At 45.3% G+C, this 24,896-nt stretch overlaps 1 protein-coding gene across 10 annotated transcripts in view; it reads left to right on the top strand.

The window, feature by feature from the left end:
* The window catches only part of Med12l (mediator complex subunit 12L), a 307,885-nt gene that overhangs the window by 40,285 nt on the left and 242,704 nt on the right, over positions 1–24,896 (top strand). For all 10 annotated transcript variants that reach the window (XR_007977519.1, XR_007977518.1, XM_052180453.1 and 7 more), the window contains one exon: positions 23,233–23,402. Coding sequence is in view for 8 of the 10 variants with exons in the window: in XM_052180453.1 (XP_052036413.1) it covers positions 23,233–23,402 (170 nt within the window). In the remaining 2 variants the exon portion in view is untranslated. The remainder of the gene's footprint in view (positions 1–23,232; positions 23,403–24,896) is intronic.

Below are 24,896 nucleotides of genomic sequence, written 5' to 3'. Positions count from 1 at the left end.
CTTCCTTATCTTAATGGCATCATGGTGTATTGGCTGTATTGGATACCTTTCTTCAACAGTTCCTCAAGGACTGTAGACCTGCCATGGAAGAGCTAGGGCTTCAGCCTTCTAAGAGAGGTCTGTGGTTCTTATTAAGGCCATCAGGGCTCCTTATTTTAATTGAAACCTAGGATTTTCCCACTTGATTTGCTTGTCTCAACATCTCTCCAACAATGTCTACGCCTGTGCCTTTGCTCCCTCGGATGGCAACCGCAGTTAATGCTGATTCCACGTGTGTAAGGACAGACCATACAGGCAGGATCAAATGCAAGTCCTGCACCATAGCAGCACAACGAGCGATCACTGTTGTTTGCGGTGAATTCAGTCTCTGGCCTTTACACATCTGATACAGTTCATGGCAATGACTGAGCAGTGTAGATCGCAACAGTGTTTTGTTTAACAAGTGTTCCGAAATCAAGTGTGTGTGAATATAAGCTGGTATAGCATCCCGTTGAGGCACAGACTTTTAACCAGCTTTCCAGGATGAAATTTTCTTTCTTGACACACAGGTTTTGTGGAGCCATTCCTTATGATGTACAGAGATGAGTTTCAAATCCGAGGAGTTATGAATATTTATGGAGTTGAGGTTTATAAAGTGCTTAGGGCATCGTTTAGCCAATTTTTGTCCAAGCATTTACTTCCAGCTTCTATGCTAGATTGTAGCTCAACAAATGGAACAGATAGATAAAGTAGGTAGAGGCTAACTCTCATGTGCTGGGTGTTGGAGTCATAGCAGTCCTGTATGCTGGGGGTGTGGGGAACACAGCTAAGTCCTGTGTGCTTGGTGTGGGGGCCACAGCTCACTCCTGTGTGCTGGGTGTGGGGGGTCACAGCTAAGTCCTGTGTGCTGTGTGTGTGTGTGTGGGGGGGTGGGGATGGGGGGGGTCACAGCTAACTCCTGTGTTGTAACTTTAATTTTTCAAATCCTGTTTTTTTTTTGTTGTTTTGTTTTGTTTTGTTTTTTTTTTTGGAAACAGGGTTTCTCTGTGTAGCCCTGGATGTCCTGGAACTCACTCTGTAGACCAGGCTGACCTTGAACTCAGAAATCCACCTGCCTCCCAAGTGCTGGGATTACAGGTGTGCGTTACCACCGCCCAGCCCAAATCCTATTTTTAATGAGGGTTCTTAAAGGCTTGCTTTAACCTTCCTAGTAACCCACAACCCACTAGAGGTAGTAGAAAAGAAAGGATACAGGATGGGGGAAGTGGACCTGTTTAGAAAGGTTCTTTGGAACAACTCCTGTCTGTGTTGTCTGGAAATCAGCAGTTCAGTTCATAGGTTATTAGGCAGCAGCAGCTTGAGCTGCTTGTAAACACCTCACGGATACACCAGCGTCCCGTTCTGTAGAGTCGGGTTAGCAACAGTGGTGACGTGACCTGACCTAGCAGAGACAGCCGGGTCTCACCCTCAGGGAAGTTCTCCGCTGTGCCTCTCTCAGGGAAGCAAAGATTAGTGACTATGAGAGACCCACAAGCCTTGCACAGCGAGCTGTACCAGCAAGCCAAGCTCTGTCTCCATGACTCCATGGCGTCGTAGTTATACCCTCCAAACATCACGGGTCCTCCACGTGCCTCGCCTCAGCACGTGCATCCAATCAGCCAGCCTGAGTCCTTGGAAGCAGCCACAAACTGCAGCACACCACCAGAAGTGTTTTGGTGTGTTTCTCTCTATGGCTTCCTGATGAATGCAGCTCAACTACACAGAGTAAGGTGGACTAAGACATGCATGTCCTTAGCAAAGAATCCTTCATCACGTGTCCTTTCACGCGTTTGCTTTGGCAGAACATCCTCTCTCCCTTGTCTGCTTCAGCTAATTGTTCCCTTCAGGAGTCGGCTAAGGCCTTTCACACCTGTGTCCACTCTAACGAAATGTTTGCCCCAGCAAAAACACCATCCAACCAACTTTCCAAAGAGCTCTTAAGTTTCCACTTCACTCTGTGTGTGTGTGTGTGTGTGTGTGTATGTGTATGTATCTATAGGGGGGTACATAGCTAACTCTTGTGTGCTGGGTATAGGGATACAGTTAATTCCTGTGTGTTGGATATAGGGGTACAGTTAATTCCTATGTACTGGGTATGGGGGGCCACAGCTAACTCCTGTGTGCTGGGTATGGGTGCCACAACTAAGTCCAGGGTGCTGGGTTTGGAGGCCACAGCCAAGTTCTGTATGCTGGGTGTGGGGGCCACAGCTAACTCCTGTGTGCTGGGTGTGGGGGTACAGTTAGCTCCTGTGTGCTGGGTGTGGGGGGCCACAGCTAACTTCTGTGTGCTAGGTGTGTGGGTGGGAGCACATGTAATGCCTATGTGCCAGGTATGTAGGTAACTCCTGTGTGCTGGGTATAAGGAGCCAGTCAAGTTTGCTGGAACTGCCTTCTTAATACCTGTTGGCTCTTTTCTCAGACTGACACTTGATTTGGAGATCCACGGTGGCCATATTCTGGGTGGGTTCCCTCCCACTTAGAATCACCTTGCCAGGCTTGTTTTTGCCCCAGGCACGTGGGAACCTTTCTGTATGTGTTTTTAACATGCAAATGCCATATGCCGTTTATAGTATAGGGAATGATTCTGTTTTTCAAATCCCTAATCTTTTTTGTTCGTGACCTTGCTCCATCTGGTGGCCTCTTGTGTTTCCCCACTGTTTTCAGCTTCTCTAATTGTACAGAGCATTTAGAAGCACTTGTCTGCATCAACACAGTCATTACGTAGCAAGGTTCATACTCAAGTAAGCTATACAGCCAGGCAAACGCACTCACATGCTGGATGAGGTTGAAGGCACTTGAGAAGATTAACTTGCAGAATTAAGTTCTGTGTTCTGGCTTTGAGAGTGAAAACATCGTTCAGCATGTTTGGGGCAAGATTGACTATCAAATGTCATTGCCTCCTCATATTGGGTTTTATGACTTTCGTCGTCTTGATAATGTTTTTTAGGATTTGTAGAGTGTTTTCAATAGAAAAGGCTTTTATTCCCTTGTAATAGAAACATATGTTTTATTTTCTGCTCCACGTTCAGCATTGGAACAGAGCTATAAAACAGTGCTGTTTAATTTTATTGGAAGAAGTTTTTTTTTCTTTTCTCCCCAAAGCTAAGTGAGCTAACAGTAACAATGAGGCAACACACAGACACTATCATGTAAAAGGTATAGATCTCATATATAGGTATCTTACTCACTGCTCTATTGCTGTGAAGAGACACCATCACCAAGGAAACACTTATAAAAGAAAGCAATTAATTGGGGGCTTGCTTACAGTTTCAGGGAGCTGGCAGGGTTGGTGCCGGAGAAGTAGCTGAGAGCTATATCCTGATGTGAGATACACACCCACACCCCCACACCCATACACTCATCACACCACATATACACAAACACACACATATACACATACCACACATATACACACACATATATGTATACTCTCTAACTCCGTCTTTGTATCTCTATCATATTTGAGATCTCAGACCTCACCTGCAGTAACACATCTACTCTAACAAGACCACACCTACTCCAAACAAGACTACCCCTCCAGATCCTTTCAAACAGTTCCACCCGCTGATGACTAAGCACCCAAACATAAGAGCCTGGTGGGGCCGTTCTTAATCACGCCACCACACGAGATTAAATGGACTGTGGTCCTGGGAAGCTTGTGCCAGAAAGACTTCCTCAGTATATGTGAAATTGGCAGATGGGAGAGGGGCTTGAGTCTGTGAGAGACCTTTCATGAACAGCTTAAAGCAGGGTGTAATGGGTTGGACAAACTGGGATATCAGGACAGATATTTATATGTCTAAATGGATAGAATTAAGGAAGCTTAAGGTCAAGTTTGTTATTCTTAGTCCTTATGCGAGACACACACACGCATACACATTTAGGAATATTTAGGGAAAGCTACTATTGAAAAGCATTGCCACTTGAGTGTGAGGACATCAGAAATAAAATACTTATTCTCAACCGTCTTTTAAAATATATTGGTCAGGCACGATGATGTGTGCCTTTAATTCTAGCACTTGGATGGGAGAGGTAGGTGAATCTCTGTGAGCTTGAGGCTAGCCTGGTCTACTTAGAGACTTGAGGACAAGCCAGGGCTACATAGGGAGAGCATGTCTAAACAAATAAACAATTTTATTTTGATTGGCTTACCAGTGATTAGGCTTGGTTATAACACTTTTTTTTTTTTAAAACAAAAACAACTTTTGGTGTTTCTCTTTTGCTGGTTATTTTTTGGCAACTTGTTCCAAACTGAGTCACTTGGGAAGAAAGATCCTCAGCTGGCACACTGACTTCACTAGCTCGGGCCATGAGCATGTCTTTGGGCTGTTTTCTAGATTAGTGACTGATGGGAGGACCCAGCCCACTGTGGGTAGTTCCCTTCCCAGGCTGGTGGTCCTGGGTCAGTTAAAAATAACACAACAAGACAAAACAGCATGAGAGTAGTGTGGGAAGCGAGCCAGGAAGCAGCACTCTGCTGTGGTCTCTGCTTAGGCTCCTGCCTCCAGCTTCCTGCCCTGGTGTCCCCCAAAGATGGACCCTGTCAAATAAGTCTCTTCTTCTCTGAGGTTAGATTTGGTGAGTGTTTTATTGCAGCAACAGGGATGCGTCTTCCCCCCCTTCCTTGCCTGCCTTCTCTCCCTCATTCCCTTCTCCATCAGTGTTCTCTCTCCTTTATACCTTTCCTGTGACACGTTCCCCATTGTCAACGTTTCTCAGTACTTTTTGTTCCCCTTTCGTGGCCCGTGGCTTTAGGTCAAGATGAAAGACTTTCAGAGGAGGAGGAGTGACAGGTGAGAAAATACCCCCATAAGAACCTTCTGTGGGGGGCATTTCTTAAATTCGTGATGTGGCTGTTACCCTGTAAGCAAAGCAAGCCGGTAGCAGCGCTCCTTCCTGGCCTCTGCTCAGGCTCCTGCCTCTAGTGTCCACCATTTTTCCTTCACAAGGGATGTCATCTGTGAGATGGAAGCAAACCTTTTCTCCCCAAGTTGCTTTTGGTCCTGGTGTTTGTTTGGACAATGGAAACCCTGACTTAGCATTATCTACATTCAGCTGGTACCCACCAGTATCACTCCTTTCTTACATATTCACAGGCTTCAAAAGCTAGTAGCCAGGCATGAGAGAGAATGTGTGTGTGTGTAGCATTAGACTTTCTGAAACTGGGCGGTCTCAGACTGAGACTTAACTTACTTTTGATTCCACCTGTTTCCCTGGAAATTTTAAATATTAATTTTAACATCTGAGTAAAATTCCACTCTGCATATTCGCCACCTTTTCGTTATTTTTCTGTTGAAGGCCATTTAGGCTGTTTTGTCCTTCTTTTGTGAACAGAGGAGCAATGTCCATGAATGTGCAGATGTCCCTGTAGTGGGATGTAGACTCCTTCATAGGTGCCCAGGAATGGTGGAGCTGTGCCACGTTAGGGTCCTTCTGCTTTTGGACTTTTGGCAAGCCCATACTTATTTCCATAGCATGGAACTAGTTTAGTCTTCCGTCAGGAGCAATTTGTTTAGTTTCAGTTATCAGTTTTGTTTTCAGGGGAATCGATGTTTAGCTGCCTTAAATGTTTTGATCTTAACAGAGAAAAACAGTTTAAATGGGATGGCTAATAGTTATGAATGAGAAGCTAAGTCTCAAATGGAGTTATCCCTGTAGTATTTAAGATGAGTAGGAAGTCTAGGTTTTTTTGTAAACAGTAGAAGTAGGACACCTGTCTGTAGGACTTTACCCTGTGCGCCATTGTTAGACTGCCGAGTTAGCTAATAACAGCTATGGTATTTGTTATGCTGTCAATGGAACAAATAGTGTCTTATGTGTTTATGAACTGGCAGAAGGAGGGAGACAAGGCTCTGAGGCTGATGTGCTGAGGAGGTGTGTGTGTGTGTGTGTGTGTGTGTCTGTCTGTCTGCCTGTCTATGTCTGTGTGTTCCTGTGCATGTGTTCTTGTGTGTGAGTTTGACAGCTAATCTTGGCTGTCAAGTTAGCATACTTGGGAGGAATGAACCTCAGTTGGGAATTGCTTTCACCAGATTGGCATGTAGATGTGTCTGTGTGGAATTTTCTTCATTGCTAATTGACATAGAGGGGCCTGACCTCCTGTGATTGGCGCTGTCCCTGGCCCTGGTCTATAGAAGAGCGGTAGGTGAATTCGCCACTTCTCTCCTTTTGCATTCTTCCGTGGTCTCCAGGTCCCTGCCTTTGCTTCCTCAATGGTGGGAAGTGGAGTGAGTGGTATAGTTTGTATGTTAAATAAACACTTTTTTTCTCTAAGTTGGCTTTGTTCAGTATTTTATCACAGCAACATAGGATGTGTGTACATGTGCGTATGTGCCCTTGCCTGTGCCTGAGGTCAACATCAGGTGCCATGTTTTTTTTTGTTTTTTTGAGACAGGGTCTTATTGATCTGAAGCTGGTTCATAAATCAAGGCTGGCTGTCCTGTATGCCTCAAACATCTGTCTGTCTCTGCTGCTAAGGCACCGGGGTTGCAAGTGTATTTTCCATTGTGCCCAGATAGTTTGTGTGAGTTCTGAGGGATTGAATCATGGTCCTCTGCATATATGTCATGGTTGTTTGCTTTGAGTTTTAGGGGGGCTTCTGACAGTGGGAGTGAGTGTCACTTAGGTGGTTCTGACTCTTTTGTCTCTTTATGGGAACCCTTTCTTCCTACTAGGTTGCCTTTCCCAGCCTTGATGTGAAGGTCTGTGCCTGGTCTTACTGTATCTTTTTGTGGCGTGTTCAGTTGATATTCCTGGGAGTCCTCCCAGGACTGTTCTTTTCTAGGGGGAGACATGGGAGGGTGGGTCTGGGGAGAGAGATGGTGCAGGGGAAGCAGAGGGAGGGAAGCTGCAGCCAGGATTTATTCTATGGGAGAACAAATGAGAATTTTTTTTTTTTTTTTTAAATCTGGTGCTATGCTTACATAGGCAGTACTTTGCTGACTGAGTTGTCTTCCAAGCTTCAAGAAATGTGGCTTTACTGAGAAAGTTTTTAAGCCTGTTCTGTCCTCTGGCTCTTGGTCCCTCATTAGCACTGTTGGCTACTCTCTGGTATTGCTGTGTTATGCAGGGCCGCCATTAGTGAATGCTGCTGGGGTTTGTGTATATTTCGCCCATTTTCCGATTTATTAGTTGAACACTTTGAGAACACTTATTTCACAGATGAGGGCCGTGTGAGCCAATGTTGGACAAAGAGCTTGAGCTCAGTTATTTAACAAGTAGGCTCCAAAGCCCATGATTGGGCACTGTGCCTGCCAGGCAGTGGGAACACAGGAAAAGAATGTAGACATCACTCTGTCTGTAGGTGTTCCTGGTTTTGGTAGAGGGAATGCGTCCACACAATCCAGATCTTGGAATGCAGTCCCGGGGAATAAGCCTTAGCAGTTTAGTTTAGAAAGTAGATGCTTTCCGAGGGCGGTTGAGGGTGGGCAGAATCAGGTAAGGGCATTTCTGGCAGAAGGATGGTGGATGCAGGCCAGCCCCTGCGGATAGGAACAGGGCAGCAAATGCTTCTTGTGCTTCTGCTGTCCTTCTGTCAGCTTCATCTGGATCCAGGTCAAGGGTCAGTAGTGGAGGAGTTGTCTCCTGGAGAGGATGCTGTATCCTCACATGGTTAGTGGGGAACGCTGAGCAGGTTTGTGATTACTGTCATTGTTCTTATACTGTCTTTCACTTTCCTGACTCCAAAACAGAGAGGACTGGCAGCACTCCGTGAGAATGAGAAGAATTGATATTTCATGAAATGAGTCCATACCTCTAAAATGTGTAGAACAATCCGAGGCACATAGTACAGTATGGTACAGCTGCTATGAGGGGCACTGTCATTACTAGCCAGCATGGTTGATTATCTCCAGCCCTACTCTGTTACCTTGTAGGTTTTGCCACTGCATTTTGTTTAAACTGATGTGGGTGTCGTGAGATAATATCCTGGCCTGCGTCACTGGAAGATGCCTTTCTTCTTGCTGTGAGGAGGTGATTGGCTCTGACATGTGCATGTGATAGACCCGGGCTCTTGGGCGCAACAGGTGTTTGCTGGGCGAGAGGATGCTGGCCATGGGAAGGGTGTTGGATATGGTGACTGTGGACAGAACTGTCGTCACTGGTGCTTTGGGGGGCAGGAAGAACAGAGCAGAGTCCAAGGTGCCACAGAGCAGAGAAAGAGAAGTGAAACTGTTTGCAAGTGAGCAGCTTGCATTCAGGTAGAAGTTGTTGGGTGTTCGCTGTGGTGACCACTGAGGATGACGTGTTGAACCCATGAGGTCTTTGTTGAGAGGAAGGGGTGGATTAGAAACCATTTAAGATGCTTTGTGGTTAAACTGCTGAAGGCGCTGCTGTTTATGCACAGCATTTCTTCTGGGAGGTTTTGAGGTCGGCTGTGCACACTCTTATCATGCCCAAGTATGCCCCCTCTTCATGGTGAGTAGCTTCTGATGTCACTCGGGCATTCGGACTGCAAAAAATTAAGCCCCTCGAAACACATAGTTGACAGTGGTTTCTTATCTAGCCAACCAGCTTACTTCCAGTTTGAATTCCTGAAGAGACCACATTCAAACTTTATAGGTTCTGGAGACGGGCTTCAAGCAAGGACCGCTTCCATGTTTTCAGTGTTCTTTAGATCTAATTTCTCACACAGACATGGGTGAAAATCAGGAACTTTGTGGACTAGAAGTTTTCTACTACATGTTCCTGGGATCTGGACTCAAATTTAGCTCACCAAGCTTGGGTGGCAAGCTCCTTAGTCCACTGAGAAATCTTGCTCATTCTTTTACTGTTAATATGCACTCTTTCTTTAAATTTCATATTTTCAACATATAACACGAGTGGCATTTTAATACTTAAGACCACTAACAGATGCGCAGAAGCTTGCTCATTCCCATGTATTCTCTTTACCCTCAGCCATTCCTTGCTAGCTTTGATCTTTGAATTTTTATTTTTGCAAACGTTTGCAAATAAATGCATCTTTTTTCATTCCGTCGCTATGCAAAAGGTGGTTTAGCACATACCTTATATAACACATACCTTCCTTCCTTTACTCCATAGATCCTGGAGATGACTCGGTAGTCCTACGACGTCTTAGGCGCTCATTGCATGGATTTATTATCGTTTATTGGGACGGTTACTCACTAGTAGATGTTTGTGCTATGTCTGGCTTTCTTGCTATGGTGGTTTACTTAATATTCCAGTCAGTAAACATGTATTTGGTTAAAATGTAAACATGTATTTGGTTAATATTGTTAAAATGTCCTTTTTGATAGCACAGCATAGATTTTTTTAAACCAATTGTTTAGTAAACATACATCTTTACCGTTCATTAAACCAAAAAGCAAATATACATTCTAAAGAGACAGATATGTTGCATTTGAGCAATTATTTCTTTACATTAAAAATTAAATCCCTCCCCCAAAGCCAGACTGTCAACACACACACACACAACCTTTTACTGCCAGGTGTGGAAAATCTCCCTTCCATTATTTGTATGGGAGTCCGAGGGACTCCCTAAACAGTGTAGGGTACTGCCATTGCTTAGTTGCTTCTTAAAACTGTAAGGTAAGATGCGATTGCTGAAGGCACCACGTATACTGGGCAAAGAACTTTGAAGAATTTAGCTAGAATTGATCTGAAAGCGTCCTCCCTTGAGGTTAGATTTCCAGTATCCAAAGGTGGCATGCAAATCACCAAGGGAAGAAAAGCATTCAATACTCCTATCCAGCCATGACGTATACCAACTATAGCAATGACCAACAAGACAACATATCCCCAAGGGTGCAAGTGTCACTTACATCCTGACAGTAGCCAAAACCATCCAGTTGAACCTAAGACCCTCTAAATGGGGGAGAATTCATACAGTATCATAAACCTGGCCAGCTCCCCATGGCTGCAGAAACCATGGGCTTTAGAGCAGAACTACTAAGTCACTGTCATAAAACAGCACACTTCCTAATTGTATTCCAAATAATTATCTTTATAATCACAGACACATGTAGCTCCTACCATCATCAAAGAATCTTCTTTATGTAGCAGACGGAGTATATTGCAGAAATATACAACTGCTCAAAATACAGGTACCTAACACCAACTAGTATGTCAACAACACAACCTCTATACCTAAGGGTCAGTGAACATGGTCAGAAAGATCGCAAGAGCCAGTGGGCCAGGAAGTCGGCTGTGAGATAGGATCTTCTATAAATGGCAGGGAAGCTACACCCATAAAAATCTCAAAAATATGGCTACTTAAAAGAAGACCAGAGTAGTGACATCATCAGTTGGCATGCCAACATGGATGTGGGAAATATCACAAAGCCTCACCCCTTAGATGGAGAGCTCTAGACAGCTAATGACCACTGAGAGATGAAGGATCTGCCTTCTCTGAGGAAGAGACCTTTGATAGGTTATCTAATCCTAGGGGCCAGCATCAAACACTGTTAAATGCCCCTAAAAGTAGGCCTTTGGGAATCGTAATCCAGCACCACTTCCGGTTCCATCCTTTCTGTCTTTCTCTTTCTTAAATGTGCACAGCCTCTTTGCAGTCCAGTACCTCCGTCCTACTCACATGAAGGGAGCGGTAGCTGCCCGAGGCTAGGAGAGGTGTCCTGGGAAGAGGGATGAAGGAAGGGCTATCCATTGAGCCTTCATTTGTTTTGCAGATTTATTACTTAGAACACAAACCAGGAAACTTAAAACCAGCCCCACACTTTCTGTGTCTGTGTGTTTTAAATAGGTAAACATATACCGACTTAGAAAAACCGCTCAGAGTGGACTAGTGATGTTTTTATAGTTTGAGTGAAATGTTAATTCTGTGATGGTTTAGAAAGCAGCTTTAAAAAAGAAAAAAGCAGCAAAGGGCTTAAGTTTTAGAGTTGTCTTATAGAAAGTATGTATAGCCTTCCAATCAAATTGTCCTTTAATGAATTTTTCTAAAGCCCGAGTCAGCTCTGCTGTATTGGAGTTCAGAGTGTTGGTATAGAAAACAGTTATTAGTCATTAGGTGTCAGGGAGAGTGTGTGGGATGCGTGGAAAATGAATTGACATTAATTAGCTGAACAGATCATGCCCGGTGCCTAGGAAAATTAAGTCCAGGGCTTCTGGGGTTGTTGACAACGGGCACGGGGACCAGTTCTTGGCTGCTTGCTATACTGTGGAAGTTACTGTGTTTTGTAGCTTCTTGGTCTCGAGTTATTTTGTGTGGTCACCTGGTGATAAGATGACTTGTGTTGTGTCCTCCCAAAAGCCCAGCTGTCCATGGCTTGATCAGAAGTGGATGCACTAGAGTGGCTACTCACTGTGTGTGTGTGTGTGTGTGTGTGTGAGTTAAATGCTGTGCCATTTTTATGGTTGAAACTTTTCTCAAACTGCCGTCAGCACTATGATCATGTGGCCTGAACTCCATCCTGGCCAAGGGAAGGGGTAAGCAGAGTTTTAGTTTTGCTGAACAAGGGATTGAACCTGCTCCTCCCCGCTGTAACAGAGGCTGGATGTGTGCGGGGGACGCTAGCCTCTGATATAAGAATGGCGCTCAGGTTTGCTGCTTTGCCGGGGAGCTGGGGGCGTCTGCCTTTCCCTAGCTCCACGCTGCTGTCTCTCTCGCGGGACCCCTCCCTCCATTCCTGAGGTCTCTTCTCCCTCTTGCAGGACAGACTCACAGGCTTTCTGTGGAGGGCCCAGTGTGTTGTGTACACAGGGAAACAAAGGCATCAGCTGGCCAACAAGTCTGTTGTCTTGCTGGAAACTTTCTCTCCTGGGCCTGGTCCCAAGGTAGAGGAAACCTGTCCTAAGGGCTTAATTAAAAGTACCAGCTCAGTCTTCATAAACACTGCCCTGTTTTCCCACCCTGGGACCCCCCTACTAGGCCAAGGCAAAGGTCATTGCTCACTGAGGTAGCCACAGAAATCCACATATCTGCGATGATCTCAAAATTAAAAGTGTAATTAAAGGAAGATGCAGCCTCCCACCTCCCGGTAGTTTTGTGTGTCCCACATGGTGGCACTGTTATCTCGCCAGCCACTCCACTGCGAGTCCGGAAGCTTCTCTAGTCCCACAGCGTTTCCCTTCATCGGTTATCTGTCTGGCTACTGTGTTCCCTGGCTAGGGCCCCACTCCTACCTCTCCTCTGTTCCCCTCCAGGGTCAGGTCCCTGCTGAACGTGGTAGCCCCTGCTCACTTTGCTTATGCAGCCTTCTGAGAGTTAGTCTTCATTTATGTATCGGCTCCTGATACTCCTTTGACCAGAATTCCTCAGTGCCTTTTAAACATTTGTGACTTCTATTCAAGTCACTGCCTGGGTTTGCTGCGGTGAGAGCATTCTTGGATGGAGGGATGGATGGTTCACTACTGCCCCCTTGTGGTCATTGTAGGTCATTGTATACTCACTTGGGAACCTCTAGCCGATGGAGACTCCTCTGCTTCTATTATCAGCATAGGCAGAGATGGCACCATTGCTGCTTCTGCCTGTGAAATTCATTTGTGCTTTCCTTCTAGAAGTGACAGATTGCCACCCTTTGTCTCCTCCCTACCGCCGAGTCCCACAGTACACCAGAGCATTTCTCCCACTGCTGCTGGCCCCTCTGCCCCTCCATGTCTCTCTGGACCTCACGATGGCTTGCCTCAGGTGTTTTCTGTCTTAATTCTCTTAGTAGCTCCCAGCAGCACCTCCAGCCTGCAGTAGGCAGTGTTCCTTGCCAAGTGCTGATGGCTTTTATTTTAGATATCTATTCTTTGCTTTTTTCTAGAACATAGTCTTGATTTCATAGCAGCAGTAGTTTGTATAATATGAAGTGTCTTTGGACAATAAGGCTAGTTTAGAAATAGCAGAGGAAAATCTTGCATGAAAGCAAAACTAGATAATTATTTGATAATGCATTTATTTTTTTTGGCACACGTGAGCTCTCTACTAATAAGTCACATCCGAACAGAAGAAAGTATTAAGGATTTGTTGTGATGATGATGATGATGATGATGATGATGATGTTATTGATTTGTAATTGTTATTAATGCCTGTGTGTATGGAACATGTATGGGGTCGCCTCTGGCGGTCATTGGCTCCCTTGCGGCTGGAGTCACAGAGGACTGCGAGCTGCCTGCTATGTGAGCTCGGGACTGAACTCAGGTCCTCTGAAGAGCGGTAAGGGCTCCTACCTGCCAAACATCTTCCCAGCCACAGGCAAACATTTTCAAAGGATTAATGTGTCCAGTCATTTATTGCTTTGTAGTATTTCTGCTGGGCGCAGTAGCCTGTGTGCCACCGCCTCCCTCTCTGCTCTCTTACTGCTTAGCAGCCAGAAGGGCGTGCTTCCTGATAGTCCAGCAGGACACAGCAACCTAGCCATTGCTTTGACTCCCTTGGTCTCACATCACAGTGGGGTGTAGCTATAGGTTATGCTTTTGTTTAGCCAGACTGCTAGTCAACCCACGGGCAAGCACATTTTGATTCCAGAAGTTAACATTGACCAAATGGGGATTTTGGATAATTATAACTTTAAAGATCATCTTGGGGTGGATACTAAAAAGAATGTAGAAGTTTGTAAGTCCCTTTACCCTCTACCCAGCTTTAATCGTAAACTTAGGACCACTCTGGCTTCTCCCTCTCATCTCCCCCAGCTGCCCTCTCTTCCAGAAATCACAGAATTAACTTTTATTTTACTTTGTGAAATGTAGATAATTCCTTTCTGGAAATAAAGTATTTCAAGAAAGAAAAAAGATCACTTCCCTAAGATATAATTCATATGCTATATAATTAACCCATTTTAAAATCAGCCCAAAGATGTTTGTGTGTTCATAGTTATAAAGCCGTCTGTTGGTGACAAAACTTTTCCTGAGAAGACACAGCACACACACACTTCTACTCACCTCAGATAGGAATCCCACAAGAGACCAAGGTATAGGCACCCCAAATCCAGCTTGATGAGCAAGTGAGTTTTATTGGGATTGCTTACAGGAGTATGGGCGAGGGGTTACTTACTGGAGCAGAATTGACTCACAGACTGTTGCATCACTGAGGCCCACCCAGCACGGGGATGGCTCCCAAAAGCTGGGAACTTAGAGCACACTGTACAGCCTGCAGGCAGTAGGACAGGTTGGAGAGTGCCTTTCGCAGGCAACTCTGGTCTAAACACTCCCAGGCAGCTCAGCTGGTTTCAAGAATCTTTTTTTTGCAGATTGACATCTTTGAGTCTTTGCAGTTCTGTTCCCCCCTTGCCAGTGGTTCTCAACCGGTGGGTCACAACCCCTTTGGGGTTGAATGGCCTTTTCACAGGGATCACCTAAGAGCACCAGAAAACACTGATATTCACATTACAGCTCATAACAGTAGCCAAATTACAATTATAAAGCAGTACAGGGTCACTACCACATGAGGAACTGAATTAAAGGGTTACAGCATTAGGAAGGTTGAGACTCAAGACACAATGAACATATCAAATGATTCCCAAGAAGAAGGAAGGAGAGGGACCTGGTCCTGGAAAGGCTTGATGCAGCAATTAGGGGAATTACCAGGACAGAGAAGTGGGAGGGGGCTGATTGGGGAATGGGTGGAGGGAAGAGGGCTTATGGGACTTATGGGGAGGGGGAACAGGGAAAGAGGAAATCATTTGGAATGTATACAAAGAATATAGTTTTTTTTTTTTTTTTTTTTAAAGGAAGGTTGAGAACCTTCTCATCTGGTCTCAGAGGGACTCTCACCTTTTATTGCTTGCTCTGGCAGGCAGGGACTTCCTGCTTAAGTGGCTTCCCTGCAGGATGGAATGTTTCAGTCTTGGAGGAAACATTTGTATCACCATCAACCTCATTTTAGAACATTTTCACCATGTGCAAAACCTCATCTTCATTAACATCACTAGTCTACGTGTGTATAGATTTTCATAATTTGGACATCATAAGTCCTATGATATATAGCTCTACCAAACTAGCATTTTCCACTTAGTATTTCCAGTGGTTCCTCTGTGCTGTAACTGGTCTCGTAAGCAAAGCCCCCCCCATTATGTGTCCTCAGTACTACTACCTTGTAGGCACACACCCCAGCTTGTTCAGTCACCTCTGGTCATGTGGAGTCCCAATGCACTCCGCGCACATTTCTATACAGTCTTTGTGTAGATAAGTGTATGCTGTCTCTCTGGTGTATAGCTGGCAGTAAGGTAGTGTGGTTCCATTGTGTTTCCACATTTAACTTCTGGAGGGGCGGCCAAACTTCTCTTTTTTCTTCAATGTCACCTCATCAGCCATCCACCTGGGTCCCACTCCCCCCACATCTTTGCCAGTGCTTGCTACTGTGTCTTGGTTATGGCCCTCATGGTCTTGGGTCATTGTGCTTTTGCTTTGCATATTTTTTCCCCTCTGTGGCTTCTGATGTTGAGCGCCTCTGAGTGTGCCTTTCGGCCATTTGTTTATCTTCGTTGGAGAAGTCTGAGTCCCAGCCTTCCCAAACCTAATCTTAATTAGATGTCTTCTACATATTGAGTGGTATTGAGTCTTTATGAGTTCTAGACACAAGTCCTTTCTTAAGGATGTGGTTTTCCCAGTGTCTCAGTCGTCTGGTTATCTTTCACTGACGGCATTAATCAGAAAAGTGTCTTAACGTGAATAGAATGGTGGTGCACCAGCTTTTAAGTCTGTCTGGTTGCCCCCACCCCCAAGGCTTAATTAATGCCCCAGTGAGGAGGCAATCGCTTCTGACCTCCTGGGGTGCTGTGTAACCAGATTCCCTTCCTGGTTACAGTTGGGTTTTGTTTGTTAGCCTCTCTCATTCCTTCCACATAGTTTCCAACTGCTTTTGTGAAAGGAAAGAGATCTTTATGCATGTTTCCAGGTGAGTTTCTTCAAGAAGAATGCAAAGTGCATAGGGAGGAGACATTGGTTGCTCTTTTAGTTGTCGCCCTGGCTGTCCTGGAACTCACTCTGTAGACCAGGCTAGCCTTGAACTCAGAAATCCACCTGCCTCTGCTTCCCAAGTGCTGGGATTAAAGGTGTGCGCCACTACTGCCCGGCAGGACCCAAGTTTAATTTGAAGCATCCGCATGGTGTCTCACAATCATCTTTACCCAGCAGATCTGATAACCTTCTTCTGGTGTCATGGGCACCAGACATGTGTGTGGTACACAGGTGTGTATACAGGTAAAACACACAATGCTTCGAGTTAGAACAAAGTTAAGGACTTTAGTCTCTCTCTCTCTCTCTCTCTTTTTTTTCCTGTAGTGATGTGTAGTGATGTTACAAACCCCATAGCTATGCAGTGATGATGTTGCTAAGTACCTACTAAGACTTGAAAGGCAGATTCAGTAGGTAGGGACTTGATTTCTATTTTGGAAGGACTTTACGATGTATTGGTTGAAGCCAATACTTAATTTTACAGAAGTAAAGCAGATTGAGGTGGTTACACTCAGAAGAGGGTGAGCTGTCCCCAGTTGGAGGGAGGTCCAGTTACAGAGGCCAGAGAAACAGTATGTGACATTTCATTTGGTCCCAGAAACATTTCTGCTCATGCACACAGGCAACCAGACACAACTTTCTAGGCAAGCACAGCCTTCAGGCACCAGGGCATGGAGCTAGTGCAGCCCACGTGGGCTAGCAGGTAGCATCGAGATGGGTTGGGCGCAGTTTCTGTGCACACAGCTTGATCTTCATTCATTCAGGACAATGGATCCATTGAAAGCCTTTGAGCCTCGAAGCCAACCTTAGCTGCTTCCATAAACACTGTCCCAGGCATTACGTTATCAGTTGGGTGTTCACTTAGCCGAGTGGGGGGGTGGTCTAGGTTTGATATCAGAAGCAGCACATGCTATCCAGTGGCAGCCAGCGTCCACTGTTCCTGTCTAGAGTCTGTACCCATACTCCTCAGGTCCTATCTTGCACTCAGTGTGCTAGTGACTCATCTGTCTTAGTTAAGGCTTCTATTGCTGCAATAAAACACCATGACCAAAAAGCAAGCTGGGGAGGAAAGGGTTGATTTGGCTTATCCTTTCAGGTCACAGTCTGTCATTGGAGGGAGTCAGGGCAGAACTCTAGCAGGGCGGGAACTTGGAGGTAGGAGCTGCAGCAGTGGCCTTGGAGGGGTGCTGCTGGCTGGCTTGCTTCCTGTGGCTTGCTCAGCTTCTGTCTTTGAGAACACAGCACTACCAGTCCCAGGGCTGGCACCACCCACTGTGGGCTGGGCTCTACCCCACTGACCCCTAGTTGAGAGAATGCCCTACAGCTGGGTCTTGGGCGTTGTGTAGGAACTTTGCTCCCTCCTCTCTGATGACTCAAGCTTGTGTCAAGTTGGTAGTTGATGTGTTTACTATTTGTAGAAGAGGAAATTTAGAGTTAGCCAAGGTTCGACACTTTGAGATGTGGACCGTAGGCTCGTGTTTCACAGCCTGTCCTTCAATGCCAACAAGTCGATGCTTATTCTGCACCACCAAGAACTTCTTTGGTATTCTGGGTTTGCTACCAGGGTGGCTGTTCCTTTCTCCTCTGCCTAACACCCAGCTCCCTGCTCCTCTTGCAATTTTGGGGGGCTCTGGGGTATCATCTTTCGACATGGCGTACCTCTGCTTTTGCCCACTGCATGGTTATACGGTCCCGATTTTGAGGGATAGAGCAGCTTTTACCGCCTCAGCTTCACAGCCTCACAGCTCTGCTGTGTGCGTGGTGCTGGGGCAGGCAGACTCAGACCTCTGCACCCCTCTGCGCCAGCTTTCTGTTCTAAGGCTGAGGCATTAGAAGAGATGCACAAGTGCTTCTGGGGTCCTGAAATATGAGAAGAGCGCTGACCTCCTAGCTCCTTCCATTGTCGGCCCGCCAACGCTGAGTGGCATCACACCCACAACACTAACATCTACCTTTATAGACCTCAGTTCCTCCTATATGGTGTGAGAAACTAGGTGTGGTCCAGTTTGCTGAGTTGCTCGAAGTGGCAAGGACTCTCCGCTCAGGGGACCTTCTGTGGCCATTTTCTCCTTAATTCTACTCTTCTTCTCTCTAGCCAGATCTTCCCAATGTGCGTTATTTCCTGTTCATCACATGAAGATATCAGCGCCTCCTTTGAGCCTCCTCTTGGGTGCTAGGAATCAGACAAGAACATCCAGCTCTTAAATCACTGAGCCATCTCTCCAATCTTGTAATTTGAGATCTGATATTAAAGTGCTGAGAGAGGGCAGCATTTATTAATTCTTAAAAGGAATTCGGACCGCAATGTAGTATATTCAGCGATTAAAGAAAAGATATGTGTGGGTTTATACAAAGATGCATCTTTTTTTCTCTGCCATTTTCTGCCATCTTCCCATTTTATTGAATATAGAGCGAGGCAGGAAACCACCAAGTCCGGAGGATTCTCCCCATCAGCCCTGCCCCTGGCCCCTCAGGATTACAGGCTGGCATAGCCAGGCTTGGCTTTTTACTTGAGTGCTGGAGATTTGAACTCATAAGGCTAACCACAAAGCACGTGCTAACCACTGAGCCATCTCCCAGCCAGTGTGTCCATCTCCCAGCCAGTGTGTCCATCTCCCAGCCAGTGTGTCCCTCTCCCAGCCAGTGTGTCCATCTCCCAGCCAGTGTGTCCCTCTCCCAGCCAGTGTGTCCATCTCCCAGCCAGTGTGTCCCTCTCCCAGCCAGTGTGTCCATCTCCCAGCCAGTGTGTCCATCTCCCAGCCAGTGTGTCCATCTCCCAGCCAGTGTGTCCCTCTCCCAGCCAGTGCGTCCATCTCCCAGCCAGTGTGTCCCTCTCCCAGCCAGTGTGTCCATCTCCCAGCCAGTGTGTCCCTCTCCCAGCCAGTGTGTCCATCTCCCAGCCAGTGTGTCCCTCTCCCAGCCAGTGTGTCCATCTCCCAGCCAGTGTGTCCCTCTCCCAGCCAGTGCGTCCATCTCCCAGCCAGTGTGTCCATCTCCCAGACAGTGTGTCCATCTCCCAGACAGTGTGTTCCTCTCCCAGCCAGTGTGTCCCTCTCCCAGACAGGTTTTGACTGCAGATTAATCCATCCACGGATGAAAATATTTGAAATAAATTACATCTGTACTGAACATGTGTAGCCTTTTGTGCTTCTCCACGCAGTACTGTAACGAGTATTTGTATAACATTTGCATTGTATTTTATGTTATAAATATAGACATGATGTAAAGTATGAAGAGGATATGGTTTTGTGCAAGTATTACTTTACTTTTCCTCATATGTATACATGTGCATGTGTTTATGTGCAGGTGTGCATGACTGTGTGGGTACATGTATTTGCGTGTGCACACCTATGGAGGCCCAAGGCCGATACTGGGTGGTCTTTTGCTGTCTCTCCACATTACATACTGAGCAGAGCTCACTGATTGTAGCTAGACTTGTTACTCTGGGGGTCCTCTGTGTCGGCCTCCCTTGCACCAGAATCACAGGAGTGCCACAGCGACAGCCTGACATTTCCCTGTGTCCTGAGGGCCTGAATTCTGCCCTCACCCTTGGCTAGTGCCTTACTGGCTGAGCCTTCTGCCCAGCCCACATAAGGACCTTGGGCAGCTGTGGGCTTTGGTATCTGTCTGCGGTGGAAGGGCTACCATCACTTTCCTGTGGATAACGCGCAAGACTCTTTATCCCAGTAGTGATTATTCATGGTGGGAATAAGTGGGATATCCTGGGGTTTCTTCTGTATTCGTATATGTGTTCAAGTTTTCGATAGTAAACTTGTACTTCTCTGTTGAAGACAATGAGGATAATGGTGGAGACCAATCGGTGTGTGCTGGCTTGTGGTATTTTTAGTTTGTGCTGAAATGTACTGTGGACTTGCTAACAGCACGATACTGAGAGCAAATTACTTGATGGCTTTGCTGCACTGAGCTCAGGGCCTGTATCAGTGTTTCTGTGTTTGCTTGTTATTGGTAAGCCCCACCTGTTCTCGGCAGGTGGTTGGTGTTTTGATCGAACAAGTATCAGGGGACCATTAGTCCGTGTCATAATGGGACAAGAGGATGATGACATTCGTGGTGGGATTTGTTGTTTTTAGTTCCAGTCTGTCAGTTTTAGTGATAATATCTGTCATTAGTGGTGTGTCTGAAAAATAGTGAAACCCAGAACAGAGTGTCAGTCTAATTAATACTTGATCATACCTTTGCCCTGTTTGTCACTGGAGTTTAACAGCTGTGGCATGCACTTAAGTTTATTTCTATCACACACACACACACACACACACACACACACACACACACACACATATATATATATATATATATTTTGACATAGGGTTTCATGTAGCCCAGGCTGGCTCTTATGATGTAGGCAACAATGACCTCTTGCCTTCACTCCCCTCCGCAGTGGTGGGATTATAGGCTTTCATAACCATGCCAGACTGAATTTTTACAAGACATAGTTGGAACATGTGTTTAAGCTAACACTTAATAAAACGGGAGGACTCACTTCTGGCAGACAATTTGGCTCTGCTCCTCCCTTCCAAGCTGGCGGGAGCACCACATGATGGGAAAACATGGTGTGGAGTTGTTAAGATGGTTTCTTAGAAGATGCTGCTTCCCCAACTCAGGGAAAACTTGGCTGCAAGCTTGCAGTTTCTATATTTTTGCCCACAGAGTGGGCTAAAGTTAGTATCATTTCCTATTTGGTTGTCAGAGGCAACACAGTTTAATTTGTGCCCCAGTAGCAGTCATTTAAAAATAATTTCAGTGGTGTATGTGTGTGTGTGTGTATGTATGTGTGTGCCTGTGTTTGTATGTGTATGTGTATGTGTGTGTGTATGTATGTGTGTGCCTGTGTGTGTGTCTGTGTGTGTCTGTGTGTGTCTGTGTGTGTGCATGTATGTGCCTGTGTGTGTATATGTGTGTGTGCGTGTATGTGTGTGCCTGTGTGTGTATATGTGTGTGTGCGTGTATGTGTGTGCCTGTGTGTGTGTGTGTGTGCATGTATGTGTGTTCCTGTTTGTGTGTATGTTTGTGTGTGTGCCTGTGTGTGTATATGTGTGTATGTGTGTGTGCGTGTATGTGTGTGTATAAGTGTGTGTATATGTGTGTGTGCCCGTGTGTGTATATGTGTGTGTATATGTATGTGTGTGCCTGTGTGTGTGTATATGTATGTGTGTGCCTGTGTGTGTGTATGTGTGTGTGTGTGTATGTGCACACGCGCAGGTGTCTTGCCATGCAGCAGGGTAGGCCCCGCAGAATTGCACCGCTATAAAGGTCACAGGACAGCCTCAGTCTTTGAGTCCCCGTCCTTGTGCTTGCTGAGAGAAGATTCCTTTGTCATTTACTGCTGAGCTGAGCTGGTCCCACCATGTTCTGTGGTCATCCTCTTGTCTCTGTCTGTTACCTTGCCATAGGAGCACTGGGGATTACATGTGGGGTCTACCTGGAGTGATATAGGAGCACTGGGGATTACATGTGGGGTCTACCTGGAGTGATGTAGGGTCTTGGGATTCTAACCTAACTCCTCACACCTGGAAAGCTAGTGCTCTAGCCATTGACCATCTCATCGGCCTCCCGCCCCCTTTTCCTGGTGCCAGGTTTCTGCCTCCATTTTATTTCTTACCTTTCATAGCTTCTCACTCAACTGGACTCTGTCCTTTCTGACTGAGTTCTGGGCTGACAGTTCTGGTTGAAGAAAGTAACACCACCAAGGCACAGATGATCCCGTCAGGGTCAGCCATGCCTGTGTCTGCGCTCATCCCAGGGACAGTCTAAGTTGGGAAGCTCATGGTCCAGCCTGTGTCCACAGGCTGTCAGTGCTTTAGTCAGACAAAAAGCCAGTGCATGCGTGCTTGACACTTGACATGGGGCGGGGAAGGAAGGAAGCACACCCTCAGAACTGCATTTGAGAAATTTGGATTCTTACAAGTACTGTTCTCTGCTCTTCTGTTTTTCCGTTGACCCTTCAGTAGTTTTGTGATACTATTGTTTGTCACACATGTGGCATTCATATACAGATGCCTTTCATAGACAGATTCATATACAGAAGCACAAGAGTAGTATAGTTTTGTCCTCCTGATATCTAGCTAGGTTCTCGGCATGCCTTTTGAGAAATGGCTGCACATGCATTTTTATGTAACAAATGTTAAACTTCAAAATGTGTCTTCGGGGCTGGAGAGATGGCTCAGTGGTTAAGAGCACCAACTGCTCTTCCAGAGGTCCTGAGTTCAATTCCCAGCAACCACATGGTGGTTCACTGTTACAGACTGAAGTCTGCCACGGGACAACCAGGATTCTTTTGGTCCAGGAAGGCACAAGTCCGGCTGAGATGACAGACAGAAACAACCACACACACACACACACACACACACAAACACACACACACACACACAGTGGAGGTTTTGAATCTGAATGTATTTTGGAGCTCTAAGGCAAGGATTTTTATACACGAAGAGTTGATATTACCATTTCAAAAGATGTAGCCAGTGAGGCAGGCACAATTATCATAGCCATTTGGTACAAGGAAATGCAAAATCCATCAGGTACAAAATTTCTCAAGTAACAGATATAGAAGATCAATTTATAGATGCCATCAAACTTCCTGATTAGAGTACAGAGTCACTTATAGTTTACACTAAACCTTCAAAGAGTTTGAAGTTTCTTATACCACCTGGGTCTTAACAAGTTCTTGTGAGAAATCCTTATCTAACATTTAGCCTTCTACCCTCTAAAACAAAACTTCTTGACTTAATCAATGCTTTCAGTACCAGAGCCATCCTCATACACATACGCACAGCCATAAAAACCTGCGTGTGGTTGGAAGGTTGTAATTATGTAAACAACTATGAGGCAAAGCATTGCAATTCAAAAAGGGGGTTTGGTGGTCAGTGAGTCGACTTCAAAGACCGGATTATCAGCCAGGCCTTAGGAATCCCAGTGAAGAGAGAAAAGGAAAAAGTCTGGGCAAAAGAACTAAGGGCCCATCTTAAATAGCTAGGAAGTAAGAGAATATAGCAAATTGCCAGGTGAGATTTCTGCTTCAAAATTTTCAGAGAGTTCCATTATTCCCAGGAGACATTTCTTTTTTCTGCCTCTGTCTGTAAAATATCAACTTTACAGACTTCACTGGGCTACCATGGCAGTTCACAGCCATCTGTAATGAGATCCAATGCCCTCTTCTGGTGTGTCTGAAGACAGTGGCAGTGGACTCATGTAAATAAATAAATAAATAAATAAGTAAGTAAGTAAATAAATAAATAGAAAGTGTAATCTTCGAATAATCAGGGGGAATTGTAATTCTTTCAGCTGTGTCTACAATTAGAACTTTCTCTCCCTCTCCCCCCTCTCTCTTTTTTAATGCAGAGTGGACACAGATATCTACCAGATACCTCAGAGAGCAGTTGGTGAAAATCTCTGACTTTTACCACATGGCTTCCAGTACAGGTGATGGCCCTGTCCCCGTGCCACCGGACGTTGAGCAGGCCATGAAGCAGTGGGAGTACAACGAGAAGCTGGCATTTCACATGTTCCAGGTAATCCGACCAAGGTGTGCAAGAAAGGGACACCTTCCCTGTACAGTCACATGATGCTTAACACAGGGAGGCCTGCTGAGAAAGGGGTTGCTACTGACATTATCATTCTCCAAATATCACACAGTATATGTGAATGGTATAGCCTGCTACATCCTAGATCAGACTAATGGTACAGTGATACCTGTTAAGTGTGGTCTGTGGTTGACTAAAACATGCTGGCGGATGTGTATAGTTGTATTTTTCTGGTGATAATATGTGCATGTATGTATATATGTATGTATATATGTGTGTATGTAATGACATTTTTGCATGTGAGTGAAGTTTCTGAGGCGAGTTCTTGCTGGCCTTGGACTCACATAGACCATGCTCTCTTCCTCTGCCTTCTAAGGGCTGGGGTTACAGCCATGCACTATAATGCTGTCTCTTAGAGCACAGTCAACGTTCACACAGGCTCTGTGATGACAGTTTATTACACATATTAAACTCAGGTTGTCTGTGCTATTAGGCATATTAGCACCATTAATTACTTTGTGCTGTGAAGTATAACCCTTTTACACACGTTATTTTCTGATTAGATATATTTATTAGAAACACCTTTGTGCTGTTGCCTCCTGTCTCATAACAGACATCCTCCGACACTGAACTATTCTATATAAAGTTCATCTTCATTTAGCTCAGTTGTATCTTGAAGTGAAAATTTAAGGAGCAGATTAAGGGACAACGGGAACTACTGATTCTCACTCAGACAAGCTGCTGTAATTCTCATTGGCCAGTAGAGGGCAGCCGTGGTGTGGTTTGGTTTTGTTTTTTATTCCTCACAAAGGTGTGTTCAGCTCCAGTCTCATTTTTAGCCTAGATTTTCAGTGTCCATTATGTTAATCAAAGAGGAAAGAAAAAAAATGTGGTTTTTAAACGTTTCCTTTAGAACTTTTGTTATGAGATCCAGGTAGTAAGTGAGTTTCAGAAATAGCTCAGAGAGTAAAACAAACAAAAACAAAAAGCCACATGGTTCTTTTGTGAAGTAGCACTGTTAGTTTTTAAATTCTTAGAAACAGCTGTTGTGTCCCCAGCTCTGTTCCAGCTCTGCTCTGCACAGCTAAGGCTTGTTCTCCGCTGATGGAGTTTGCATCTCAGAAATGTGTTTTCTCAGAATGCTAGAGCTTTTAGAAAGATATTAAACCTTGTGTGTATATGTGTGTGTGCATGTACATGTGTGACATGGTATGTATGTACAGGTCAGAGAATAATCAGTGTGCTAGCTACTCTTCCCACCAGGCACATTCCTGGGATTGTATTTAGGTCTCTGGGCGTGGCGGCAGTGCCTCCACCCACTGAGGTATCTTGCCAGGATATCATTTTAAAATAGAAAGCAGATCTTAAAATGATGAAAATTGATGTCAACTTTTAAAGGCTTCTTTATAGTTTAATTTGCTGTGTTCTGAGATGCGAAAGACACCCTAGTAAACACAAGTGGGGACGTAACATATGCGGAAA

The sequence above is a fragment of the Apodemus sylvaticus genome, chromosome 4 (genome assembly GCF_947179515.1).
Source record: "Apodemus sylvaticus chromosome 4, mApoSyl1.1, whole genome shotgun sequence".
Lineage (NCBI taxonomy): Eukaryota > Metazoa > Chordata > Mammalia > Rodentia > Muridae > Apodemus > Apodemus sylvaticus.
The sequence above is the reverse complement of the archived record's forward strand: the minus strand, read 5'-3'. Positions and strand labels throughout refer to the sequence as shown.